The sequence below is a fragment of the Grammomys surdaster genome, unplaced genomic scaffold (genome assembly GCF_004785775.1).
Source record: "Grammomys surdaster isolate TR1022 unplaced genomic scaffold, NIH_TR_1.0 126109, whole genome shotgun sequence".
NCBI lineage: Eukaryota > Metazoa > Chordata > Mammalia > Rodentia > Muridae > Grammomys > Grammomys surdaster.
Window position 1 is genome coordinate 5,869,381 of NW_021620917.1, and position 12,444 is coordinate 5,881,824.

Here is a 12,444-nt window from a genome sequence, read left to right on the forward strand (position 1 = left end):
CTCTCTCTCTCTCTCTCTCTCTCTCTCTCTCTCTCTCTCTCTCTCTCCACATTTGTTTCGTTTTTGCCAGAACTGGGGATTGAACCCAGAACTTCCCCCTCCCACATGCCAGGCAAAGCCTTCTGTTATTGAACTGAGACTTGGTATTTATGATGAAACCACCACTTTCCTCTTTGCTGAGAATTTATGAGGCATCAGTCTTTCCCATGGCCCCAGGATGATTTGGGTCCCCATCCTCCCCACAGATAGCCTCTCTGTGCTCCTTGGCTGCAGGTTACAGGTCCTGGTGACCAACTCAGGACCTCATTCTCTTTACTTCTAATTCCCACAGGTGACACGTAAATACCTGTGTGTTTTGGACACTATTCGTAATGGAGTTTCCTGACTTGGGGAAGCACTGTTCAGAACCGACTTGCAAACAACTAGGTAAGAACCTTCAAGGGCTCCTGCTGGGAAACAGTATCTCATTGGCTGTTTTGTGGAGGGCATCTGGCTGTTGTACTCATTAGCTAGTTGGCCTCTGTCCTGGTTTAGCTTCTCAGAATGAAAACTCTGGTGCAGGACCAGAGTCTGCTCAAAATTGCAAGTGACAACCTAAGGCCAGGCAATAGCTGCCAGGGCTTTGCAGATAACAAAGACAGACGGCCTGTATGGTTAGGATACCACAAGAGATGGCATCTGTGTTAAAAAGACAGCTTTGTGGGTCCTTCATTGTCTCTTGGCCTTACTGCTTTTTTGACTTTGGGCTGGGGTTGCTGCTGGTGCTACAACACTCATCCAGCACATCTGAAGCTCTGGCTTCCTCCCCCAGCACTGGAGAGGTGCAGGCAAGGTCCTCCTAGGCTACATAGGAGTTCCGGGCCAGCCTGCACTAAATAAGACCCTATCTCAGTGTTGGGTTTTGTTTTGTTTTGTTTTTTTAATTTCACACCCCAGAGTTTTTTTCTCACATGTACTTCCAGCCTGTGTCTGTCTCTCAGGAGTGAGGAGCCTGAGGTGCAGAAACTCCTGCTTTGAATGGTATGGAATTTTCTGGTTCCAGTTCTTCAGAGGATTTACCGTTTTATCCTGATTTTTGTTTTTTAGATTTTCTGCCTATAACATGCGACGCCTGTAAACAAGATTTCTGTAAAGACCATTTTTCCTACACGGGTCATAAATGTCCCTTTGCCTTCAAGAAGGTAACGCATCATCCTGGGGTCTGGACTGCACGGGCTACAGCTGTTCTGTCCAGTTGTTCTGCGCAGGCCAGGGAATGATCTGTGACCGCCTTGCTTTGAGTTTTGAGTTTATTAAGTATATAGGGCAAGCCACAGAAGAAGTAGCTAGAGAGAGCTGGATGGATGGGTAGGTGGGTATTAAAGCATCATCAAATTGGGCACTCGGAACATCCTGCAGAAACTAGGGAGGTTCACAGAGTCTGCTGGAGTGCCCAGTTCAGCTTCCTGTCTGGCTGAGCATCCCCCTGCTGTAGTCTTCTGGCTTCCCGATGCCAGTGCAGGTACATCTCTACATCAGGATAAGCAGTGGTCCCTGTGTTAGAAGTAGTTTCCCTTCTAGCTGTTCTCTAGGACATGGTGCTTTTACTCATGGTCGGCGTTGCTCTTCTTCTCTTGGTCACCGTTGGGAGGCTTGACTCCTGCCCATCCAGAAGTCTTAGAGGACACCCTGAGACATACATGCTTCTGTCTAAAATGGGTTGGGAGTGGGTTACAGCACAGCTGCTAGAGCCAGCGTCTCAGTGAACTCCCTCCCCAGAGTTGGGGTAACCAGCATACTCCACCAAACCTGGCTTTCAGGTGTGTGATGGGGAGTGGAACTCGGGTTCTGATGCTTAAGTGGGGATATCTTTACCAACTGGACCGTCTCCCATCCCTCAGATTGCAACCTTAGGGTGTGTCCCACACTTGAGCAGTCACAGCTGGTCCTTCCCCTTCACACACTGAGCTTGCGTGTTTCCTGGCACCAGGGAAGAGCAAGCGTCCAAGTGTCTTGTTTCTTCAGTCTCCGTAGCAAGTGTTTCTAGGAGATTCCACACCATCCAGCAGACACTAGAAGGTCCCTCAAGTCCAGGGCTTCACTCTATCCCAGTAGTGACTCACAGATCATGTCAGTGAAGTCTGCCCACTTCCCCTGGTGCCATATGGACAGTGGGTGACTTAGTGTCACATGCCTTACCCAGGGCTGGCCAAGGTCCAGCCAAGCCATTTGGATGGGTGGGGTAGGTGACTCAGAGTCCTGTTTACCAGGCTCTGATGACAAGTGGCCACCTGTTTGTGGACCTTTCCTTGTGCGCATCTGGGTAGCATCTATCCAGAGTCACACAGGAGTGCTTTGTTTCTTGGTGATCACATTAGGCCACTGGGGTAGCCGCCCTCAGACAGCAGGCCACAAAAGCCTGTGACCCTGTTTCCCTCTGATGGCAGCCACCCCAGGCACTCTGGCACAGACCCCTCCCTCAACAGTCTTGGCTCAGAGTTTTGACTGTGCTGCTTGGTCATTCTTAGAGCTCCTCATTCCCTCCAGAGCCCTCAGTGTCTGGCTGGCACCACAGTGGGCACAGTGGGCACAGTGGGCACAGCCTCTCCACCGCCGAGGGCGTCTCCCTCCTTGTAAAGCCACATGAGGATCAGAGTGACTCCTGGGACCCTTCCTATCACCTTGGCTCTGAGGGGTCAGGTGGTTCCCCTCCCGAAGCCATAATATGCCCCCACCCAGATGTCACCAGTTTCCTTTCTCACTCGAGGGGCCTCCAAAGCTGGTGGTGACCCTTTTTGTGTTTAAACCACACTAGGCAACCTTGTGGGAGGGGAAAGAGAGAGAGAAAGAGGGAGGGAGGTGTGAGAGTGTGCGTCTTGGCATCACTGTCTGTTTGTTATTTCAGGATGTGCAGGTGCCTGTGTGTCCACTCTGTAATGTCCCCGTCCCTGTGAAGAGAGGTGAGATCCCAGATGTGGTGGTCAGCGAGCACATGGACAGAGATTGCACCTTTCACCCCGGGAGGAACAGAAACAAGGTGAGAGTTGGCTTAGGGCTAGCACAGGCCCGTACACACATGGTGCTGCCGCTGCTGCTTTTCCGGGAAAGGTCAATTTTCTCATCTTTTAGCCATGTAAAGGTGGAAAAATAAATTATTCTGCTAGGGTCCTGACCTTCACACACTCGTGACTCACACCTGTGTGCCCCACCCTGTCACACACAGTTTCTTTAGAAATAGCCTAGTGTCCTCCTCAGTTGTCATCAGTCCCCAAGGATCCTCCTGTCCCCTTCCTGCACCCCAGCCCTGAGTTACAAATATACACTACCACACCGAGCTTTTTTCATGGGTGCTGGGGATTAGATTCAGATCCTTCTGCTTAACAGCTCTCAGCTCCGAGTAACTATCATGGTGCACTTTTCAAATACTTTGACGTAAGTATACACACAGCCCACTGAGCACCTCAGCCTCAGACAGGAGAGCGTGAAGTCTGCTCCACGGTGCACCTCCAGGCTCCTGTGGACAATAGTATCCCATTTTCTGTTGGCTCAGCCCAGAATTTCCAGACATATGCCTCCCCCAACCCCTGCATCCAAACAGCTGTACCTTCCTTTCCTCCTGGGGCAGACTGCTCACACACAGGCTCCTGCTGCAGGCGTCTTGTGCCTCGGGGTAGGTCTGTCAGAGGCTGGCTGCTGGCTGCTGCCTAAACCACCCCTTACAGTTCATAGGAGTCAGGGGCTCTGGGAATTTATATCACCATCTGCCCCTCCCGTCCAGGGCATTGCTGGTGTGTGTGACGCCATAGATACACCAACGTTCTTGAACTCATGGATCTAACCTCTGCTGTCTCCACAGCTTCCAATACATTTGTCCTCACGGGGCTGCTGTGACTCTGACTTTGCCTCCCTCTCTGCCCTGTTTTCTTTCTGCCTCATCCTCCAGGAAATCTCCTGTTGCCTCCCCTAGGTGTCCCAGCTTTGCTGTCTCCATAGGCAGTTTCTACCTCTCAGCTGGCACAAGTTCCCTAATCCGAACCTTTGCATCCTCTTTCTGAGTGCCCAGGGCTTGTTAGCTTTTTATCTCACCTTTAGAAACCCTTTTAAAAGTCACATGTGTTGCACACCTGTATATCTAGCAGTTGGGAGGTGGAGGCAGGAGGATCACTGAGTTCAAGGCCAGCCAAGGCTGCATAGTGAGGGCCTGTCTTTAAAGAAACAAAAAAGAAAAGAAAAAAAATAGATAAAATGTTTATGTTGGTGTTTGTGCACCTGCATATGTGTGTGCTTGCGTGTCCATGCATGCATGTGTGGGGGCCCGGGGAGATGTCTGCTGACCTGTTCTATCTTTCCCCACCGTCCCCAGCATATTTCCTTCTGACAGTTTCTTATTGAACTCAGGCTGACAGCCTGCTAGCTACAATGACCCTCTTGTCTCTGCCCCTCGAGGGCTGGGGTTACAGGCATGCGTATAACCGTGCCCAGCTTTTTGTATGGGTGCTGGGGATTTGACCTTTGATCTCTCTGCCCCCCCATGTGCACATAACCCCCTGAGCCACCTCCCCAGCTTCAGGGTTTTTGTTGTTGTTGCTTTTGTTTTTATTGGATAATATCAGGGAATTAATGTAAAGCTAAGCCGTAAGCATAATCTTTCTTTCTACTTGAAAAATCTTTTGGCCGGGCAGTGGTGGTGCACGCCTTTAATCCCAGCACTTGGGAGGCAGAGGCAGGCAGATTTCTGAGTTCGAGGCCAGCCTGGTCTACAGAGTGAGTTCCAGGACAGCCAGGCTTACACAGAGAAACCCTGTCTCGAAAAAGCCAAAACAAAAACAAAGTAAACAGAAGAATCTTTCATTCCATTATTCATGTGTGTTAATGGTGAGGTTGAGGGGCGGGGTGGCTCAACAGAGCTCACATGTGGAGCCAGTTCTCTTCTACCTCAGCCTCTGTGAGTCGTTCGCATCACAGCCTGGCGCTGCACAGCCTGGCGCTGCACAGCCTGGCGCTGCTGGGCCAGCCACCAGGGCCCGTCTGGGCTGGTGACGTGCTGATGACAGAAGAGACTTTGTTCTTGCAGGTTTTCACACACCGCTGCTCCAAAGAGGGGTGCAGGAAGAAAGAGATGCTGCAGCTGGCTTGTGCTCAGTGCCATGGCAACTTCTGCATTCAGCACAGGCATCCTCTGGACCACAACTGCCAAGCTGGGAGCAGCTCAGCCAGCAGAGGGAGGTGAGCAGGGCTCCCGGTGCCACCAATCTGTTGTGCAGCCAGTCTGGTGTGCAGCATGCTGCACAGAAGGGAACTTAGACCACAGTCAGAGCTGGAGTCCTGTGAAGTTAGGCCTGTAGCTGCCACATACTGAGGGTTTCAACTGGGCCATTTATTCTTTCACGGTCTAGAGCGAGAGTTGGCAGCTCGCTCCTATGAGGTCCTCTCTACCTCTCCCAGTTTCTCCTGTTTTCTGGTTTGCCCAGCACTCCCTGGTGAGCCTGGCTTTGTAGCCCCATTGCATCCACCCTTGCCTTTGTCTTGTGTGGTATTTCCAAGCACGTCTGCATCCTGCCTCCCGCCCTCTGTTGGCTGAGTGGCTGGCTGCCTTGACTGGTGCCCGGACAGCAGATGCTCAGTTTGATCACCTCAGTGGAGACTTGTCTCTAAATGAGGTCCTTCCCGAGTGCTAGGGAGATTGGGTTGGAGCTTTGGTCTTTTGGTGGAGGTAATACAGGTCAGCCGTTATTGCTACCTTTTTAAGTAGTAAGAATCTGCACTCCTGAGTTAAAATGACACATAACTTCCTTTTTTGTTCTGTGTGTCCATGCATGAATGTTGTGCACACATGAGTGCACATGGATATTGGTCCTCCAACTGGGTCACTATGTCTGACCCAGGTCTCTCATTTACTGCAGTGTGTGCCAGACCTGAGAGTTCCCTGCAGGAGCCCTGCAGACACACACTAGCACCTGGCTTTTATGTAGTGCTGGGAATTGAAACGAGTCCTGGGCTTGTGCGGCTGTCTACTGAGCTGTCCAGCCCCTTAAGTTACCCTTTATGTTTGAATCTTTCATTGGGGGCAAGAGTATACACATGTGCTGTGGCGCGCATGTGGAGGCCAGAGGCCAGCGAAGTTACTGCGTAGTTCCACTTGACTTTCTCAGACTGTGTGTGATCCGGAGCCTAGCTGTCTAAGTGCATAGATGTGAGTGGGTAGGCCCTCTCGACGTGGGTAAGAGGGTCGAATAAACACAAATCTGACTTTCTCTATAGGGCTTCCACATCCAGAGCTGCTGAGCAGAAGAAGCCATCAGGAGTCAGTTGGCTGGCCCAGCGACTCAGGTACGGGGACTCGGGCTGTGTTTCTCTGTGTGATGCAGTGTGCTTCCATAAGAAGGGCCAGAACTGGTCACAGTAGCTATTTTTAGAATGTCCTGAGTTTCCTCCAAGGCCGTTTTTTGACGCCAGACCCCTGCTAGGCAGTTCTGACATGTGTGGTCACCCATCGATTCTGTTTCTTTCAGGCGGACAGTGCAGTAACGGCGAGGCTCCTGTTGGTGCCACACACCAGCTCCTTTCTGTTCGGTTTTAATCCTGGTGACGTGGCCTGCAGCACTTTCCTGCTTCTCCTGAGTCTGAGTCTTTATGGAAGAGTCTCCCATTGACTGCCCAAGTTAGGACAAGGAGATGGCTCAGAGGGTGGAGCACTTGCCTCGAACCCGAGTTTATCCCCAGAACTGGATGTGCTCGGTGCACACTTGAACTCTCAACACTTGGGAGGTGGAGAAACCATTCCCAGAGCTCTCTGACCAGCAGGCTCTCTGACCAGCAGGCTCTCTGACCAGCAGCCTGGCGCTATTGGAGAGTTCCAGGTCAGAAATATGCTGCCTCCGAAACCAAGGTGGACACTTCTGCAGAAGGACATCAGAAGTTCACCTCTGGCCTTTCTCAAACACACACACATATATGTGTACCCACATGTGTACACACACACACACACACACACACGATATACAACTTATTTGGTAAAGTAAATGAGGCTGTTCAGCAACTTCTTAAGGTGGGTTAGGTTACCGTAGGAGAAAGCTGCCGGATCCAGGAGCTGAGTACGTGTGCACACCTCCTTAGTGGTGCCTTTGGCCTGTGCTAAGCCACTCCGGGACTTGGCATTCTGGAAAATTCTCTCCTATAACAGGAAAGAGCTACCATCTGCTCTGTATTCTCCCCTCTGTGGCTTTTGTAATGAGGTGCCTTTGGGGCATAGTCTGCTCATGGTCCCCAAGATCAAGAGTCGGTGTGGCTCCCTTTCCCGACCTCTGGCTGAGGCCGCTCTGGAGGAAGGGTGTGCACTTGGCCTGCAGTGAAGTCTCCAAGGTTGAGCAGCCAGCTTCACCATGCTGTGGCTCCATGGGCCTGGGTTCAGGTTGTTTGTTTTTTGAGACTATGGAGCCCTGGCTGTCATGGAACTCACTCTGTAGACCACGCTGGTCTTAAGCCCATAGTAATCCCCTGACTCTGCCTCTCGAGTGTGGGCTCACTTCTAAGTCCCAAGAAGAGCACAGAGGAAAGGGAGCTATCTCAGAACCATGTGGTTTTACAGTAGAAGCGTCTCCTCCTGTCAGAGCACCGCAGCAGGGGCTGAGGGTGTCCTTGGGCACTTGGTGAAGCAGAAACCCAGACAGAAGAAGAGCAGAGGCTCTGGGCCTCAGGGTGCAGCCAGAGTCACTCCTGTGCCACCTGTGTGGCCTGACCACGTCTACCACCATCTGGCCATGACTGTGGGGGAAGATGCCTGCAGTACTCTGGTGACCTCCATATAAGGGTTTACCCTTGCTTTCCAGGAGCTTGTGTATCAGGGATGACATAGGACCAACCACTCAAGCCTGGGTATCAGGGATGACATAGGACCAACCACTCGAGCTGGGTTTGACCATCACCCTTGGTTCGGATGGCCTTTGGGACACTTAACTGTGCGAATTCCATACGGAACAGCATCATGCAGGTTTTGTGGCCTCTAGCTGTCCTGGGCAGGCCAGGGTGGGTTCCACTCGCTGTGTTCTCTAAAGGCCTGACTCTGTCCTAAGCCAGTGCCTTTGTCACATCAGTTTACCAGCCTGCTTCAGTCCCCCTCTACTCATCGGTGCACTGTCCCTGTCCCCAGTGTCTGGCTGGATCTGGGGGGACTCGGGTTTGCTCTTAGAACAAGGTCTAGGCAGTGGTGCTATGTGGGGACACTGAAACAAACGAATCTTTTGTACTGCCCCTTCCCAGGGTGACAGCCACTCACCCTCATGCTAGTAGACACTTGAGATGTAGCCGCCATAGCAAAGCTTTTAATTCAACTTGAGTTTTAAAGCACCTGGGTTCAGTCATTAGGCAGTATTTAAATAGGGACTTAGAGTCTCCCTGCTAACCATTGTATGCAGTAATGTTTCCACTGAGATGGCTCTAAATTGGGAACTGAAAGCACATTGGGTGGGCTGGGGGATGGTTCAGTGACGAGAGCTTGTACTCCTCCTGCAGAGGTCCAGAGCTGGGTTCCCAGCACCACCCATATCAGAGAACTCGCAACTCTATGTAACCTCAGCTCCTGGGGCATCTGATGCCTCTGAACTCTGTGGGCCCTTGCACTCACATGCACAGATTCTTAAGTATGAATTTGGAAGTACACTGGGAAAGGTTAGAGTCTAGAGTTAGTGGGTTAACCCTCACCTAGAGCCCACTGGTGAGGAGCGGGGGCCACAGTTCAATAGGAAAGCGCTTGCCTAAAACCCCTTGGATCTGTGACATAGTTTAGTAGTGGAGGACCTGCCTGTCATGTCTGAGGCTCAGATTCTATCCCTACTATTGCAAAATCACCAGACTTTGAAGACAATATCAAATGTAAGACATGGTGTGTTGAAATATTTTATATATAATGCTTAATAAAAATAATTTATTTCACCTGTTTTTTTTTTTTTTAATTTAGTTTTATCTTAGACAGTCTCTCTAACACTCACTATACTGGATCTCATGTAGACCAGGCTGGCCTTGAACTCAGATTATTCTGCCTATTCCTGGAATTAGAGGTGTGCACCACCACTCCTGGCTTGTTTAATTTTGTGTGTGTGTGTGTTTTGTCTGTGCGTAAGTCTGCAGAGTGTGTGTGTGTGTGTGTGTGTGTGTGTAGTGCAGATGTGTTTGCTTGTTTGCACATGTAGGGGCACACATAAATGTGGAGGCCTGAGAATGACCTTCAGTGTCTTCCTTGATTGTTTTCCCTTTGTAAACTGAGGCAGAGACTCAGTGGACCCAGGGCTTGCGATCCATCTGGTCTAGCTAGCAACCAGCCCCAGGAGTCCCCATCTCTGCCTCCTGCCTCCTGGGATTACTGGGAAGCATCCATGCCCCTGACTTTTTTGTGAGATTAGAGATTTGAACTCTGATCCTCACACTTATGTGACTGCTTTGCCCTCTGAGCGTCTCCCCAGCCCTGTGTGCTCTTTGAAGAAAGGATTTAGCAGTTCCCCTCTGTAATCTGGTAAGATTCTCTGTCCCCGGGCGCTAGGGTGCTATGGTGGAGGCTTTTGGGGAACACTAAGTGGGGTGGGGGTAGCCCTTCCATCTTTGCTCCCTTTTTCTATAATAGAAATCATAGCTGGGCGGTGGTGGCACACGCCTTTAATCCCAGCACTTGGGAGGCAGAGGCAGGCGGATTTCTGAGTTTGAGGCCAGCCTGGTCAACAGAGTGAGTTCTAGGACAGCCAGGGCTACACAGAGAAACCCTGTCTCAAAAAAACCAAAAAAAAGAGAAAGAAATCATAGGTGAGACTTCCAGTTAAGCCATGCCTTGGTGGTTTGGTCCCTGCCCAGCCACTGAGTTGGTTGTAAAGTCCTGTTTCTATACCTGCCCCAGGTACAGAAGTGTACATCATCATGGTGTATGAACAGTGCTGGGATAGACAGGTCCATTGACACCCTGTGTCATTTAATGATCTCCAACATTGCCACGGGAGGTCCAGATGGGAAGTGGGACTGAGGCTAGAAAGATGGAGGGAATTATGACCAAGGAAAGGGAAAGGAGCCTGTTACACAGGAGTCTAGGTGCAGACTTACCTGCTGAGAAGCAAGGGTTTCAACAGTTAATAACTGCTGAAGGCCCTTCTTTTCTCAGCTTGTCGCTCCTACAGAGGACCAGAGTTCAGGTCCTGGCACCCATGTCTGGGAGCTAACAATCCGTTATTCTAGTTCAAAGGAATCTGATGCCCATTCTGGTCTCCATTGGTGTATGCACATACTTACACACATATATACATAAATAAAATCTTTTTTAAAAGATTATGTCCCCAGGCTGGAGAGATGGCTCGGTGGTTAAGAGCACTGACTGCTCTTTCGGAGGTCCTGAGTTCAATTCCCAGCAACCACATGGTGGCTCAACCATCTGTAATGGGATCTGGCACCCTCTCCTGGTGTGTCTGAAGACAGCAACCGCATACTCATATACATAAAATAAATATTTTTTAAAAAAGATTTATTTATTTTATGAGTTCACTGTTGCTGTCTTCAGACACACCAGAAGAAGATTATATTCCCATCTACCTCTAGAGCCACCCTATGATATTATAGAAAAGAGAAGGAGGGACAGAGGAAAGGGTGTCCCCTAAAAACCAATTAACAAAATCCCAAAAGCTGCTAAAATCCTACATATGGTCACCACAAAGAAACTTAACCACTGTTCTCTAAGAAGCCCACAGCCGTGGGCTGGAGAATTGGCTCAGGTTAAGAGGACCTAGGTTCAATTCCCAGTACCCACACGGTGGTAGCTCACAACTGCCTTTAACTCCAGTCCCAGTGGACCCGATACCCTCTTCTTACCTCTGTAGGTACCTAGCACATACATGGTGAACATACATTCATGCAAACCAAACACATACATAAAAATAAATACAAATCTTTTAAAAATTAAGAAGCCCACCCCCACCGGGCAGTGGTGGCGCACGCCTTTAATCCCAGCACTTGGGAGGCAGAGGCAGGCGGATTTCTGAGTTCGAGAGTTCGAGGCTAGCCTGGTCTACAGAGTGAGTTCCAGGACAGCTAGGGCTACACAGAGAAACTCTGTCTCGAAAAACCGAAAAAAAAAAAAAAAAAGCCCATGCCCACACTCTCGTGCAGTTTCTTATTTACTTTGGTGACTTCCTTTTTTGTTTTTATGATTGTTGTTTTGGGACAGTGTCCAACTATCCATAGCTGGCATAGAACTCTATATAGACGGGGTGGCCTCTGAACTCACAGAGATCTGCCTGCCTCCTCCTAAAGGCCAAGACTAAGGGTGTGAGGCACCACACCCAGTTCCTTTCTTTAAATAATGTCCCAAGTTCTCATGGTCAGCCTCAAGGGTGGTCTTGAACTCCTGATCCTGCCGTCTCCACTTTCCAGATACTAGGATTACAGACGCTCCTTACTACACTCAGTTTGTGAAGTGCTGGTGATGGAACCCATGGCTCCACCCAGGCTGGGCAAGTGAGCTACAGCCCCCAGCCCATTTTCTATTTTGATAAACTCTGCTTCTCATTGGCTCATCCTGAGACACTCTTCTGCATTGAAGCCAAAGACTTTGTTTTACCTGAATCAAGGTCCCTAAAGGATTTAAAGACACTTGGGGCTGGAGAGATGGATCTGTGCCTGCTGAGCACTGGCTGCTCTTCTATAGGTTCCAGGTTTGATTCCCAGCACCCACAAGGTGGAGAGCAACCATCTGAAATTCCAGTTCTGGATAAACTGATGCCCTCTTCTGGTCTCTGCAGGCACTGCATGCCAAGGTGCACAACATGCAGACAAAACACTCATATACTTAAAATTTTAAATATATATACACATACATACTACATACTACATACATACATACATACATACATACATACAGGCCAGGTGGGTGGTGGTGCATGCCTTTAATCTCAGCACTTGGAAAACCAAGGCAGGTGAATCTCTGTGAGTTCAAGGCCAGCCTGGTCTATAAAGCAAGTTCCAGGAAAGCCAGGACTACACGGAGGAGCCCTGTTTTGAAAAAGCACACACTCAATTTTTTTTTTAATGGAAATAAAATTTAAATAATTTCCTCAGGCTGCTACAAATAACAGAATGGAGCCCTATCCCTGTTGCTGCTGACAGGACTGTACAGACACTCTATCAGTGGGCATAGCCTAGTGGTTCATCAAATTGTTCAAGTGTGTCAGGTACATCCCTGCTCCTCCAGAGTGTAAATTCAGCCTGTATTTATGTGTGTATATGTGTTGTATGAGTGTGTGTGTGTGTTTCACAGGTATATATGTCTGTGCACCTGTGTGTGCCTGCTGTATTTGAAGGTCAGAAGGAGGGTATCATATCTCCTAGAGCATGGCAGTCTGTATAAGCCACCATGTTGGTACCCAGAACTGAAGCCAGGCCCCTGGAAGAGCAGCAAGTGCTCTTAACCTTGGAGCTCTCTCTCCAGCCCTGGAA

The 12,444-nt window shown here is 49.8% G+C and overlaps 1 protein-coding gene across 1 annotated transcript in view; it reads left to right on the forward strand.

Annotated features, from left to right (window-relative positions):
* The window catches only part of Zfand2a (zinc finger AN1-type containing 2A), a 10,308-nt gene extending 1,398 nt beyond the window's left edge, over positions 1-8,910 (forward strand). The window contains exons 2-7 of the mRNA XM_028756054.1: positions 332-426; positions 1,087-1,181; positions 2,885-3,016; positions 5,054-5,205; positions 6,241-6,309; positions 6,492-8,910. Of these exons, the coding sequence (XP_028611887.1) occupies positions 372-426; positions 1,087-1,181; positions 2,885-3,016; positions 5,054-5,205; positions 6,241-6,309; positions 6,492-6,507 (519 nt within the window). The 5' untranslated portion in view covers positions 332-371 and the 3' untranslated portion in view covers positions 6,508-8,910. The remainder of the gene's footprint in view (positions 1-331; positions 427-1,086; positions 1,182-2,884; positions 3,017-5,053; positions 5,206-6,240; positions 6,310-6,491) is intronic.
* Positions 8,911-12,444: the final 3,534 nt, after the last annotated feature.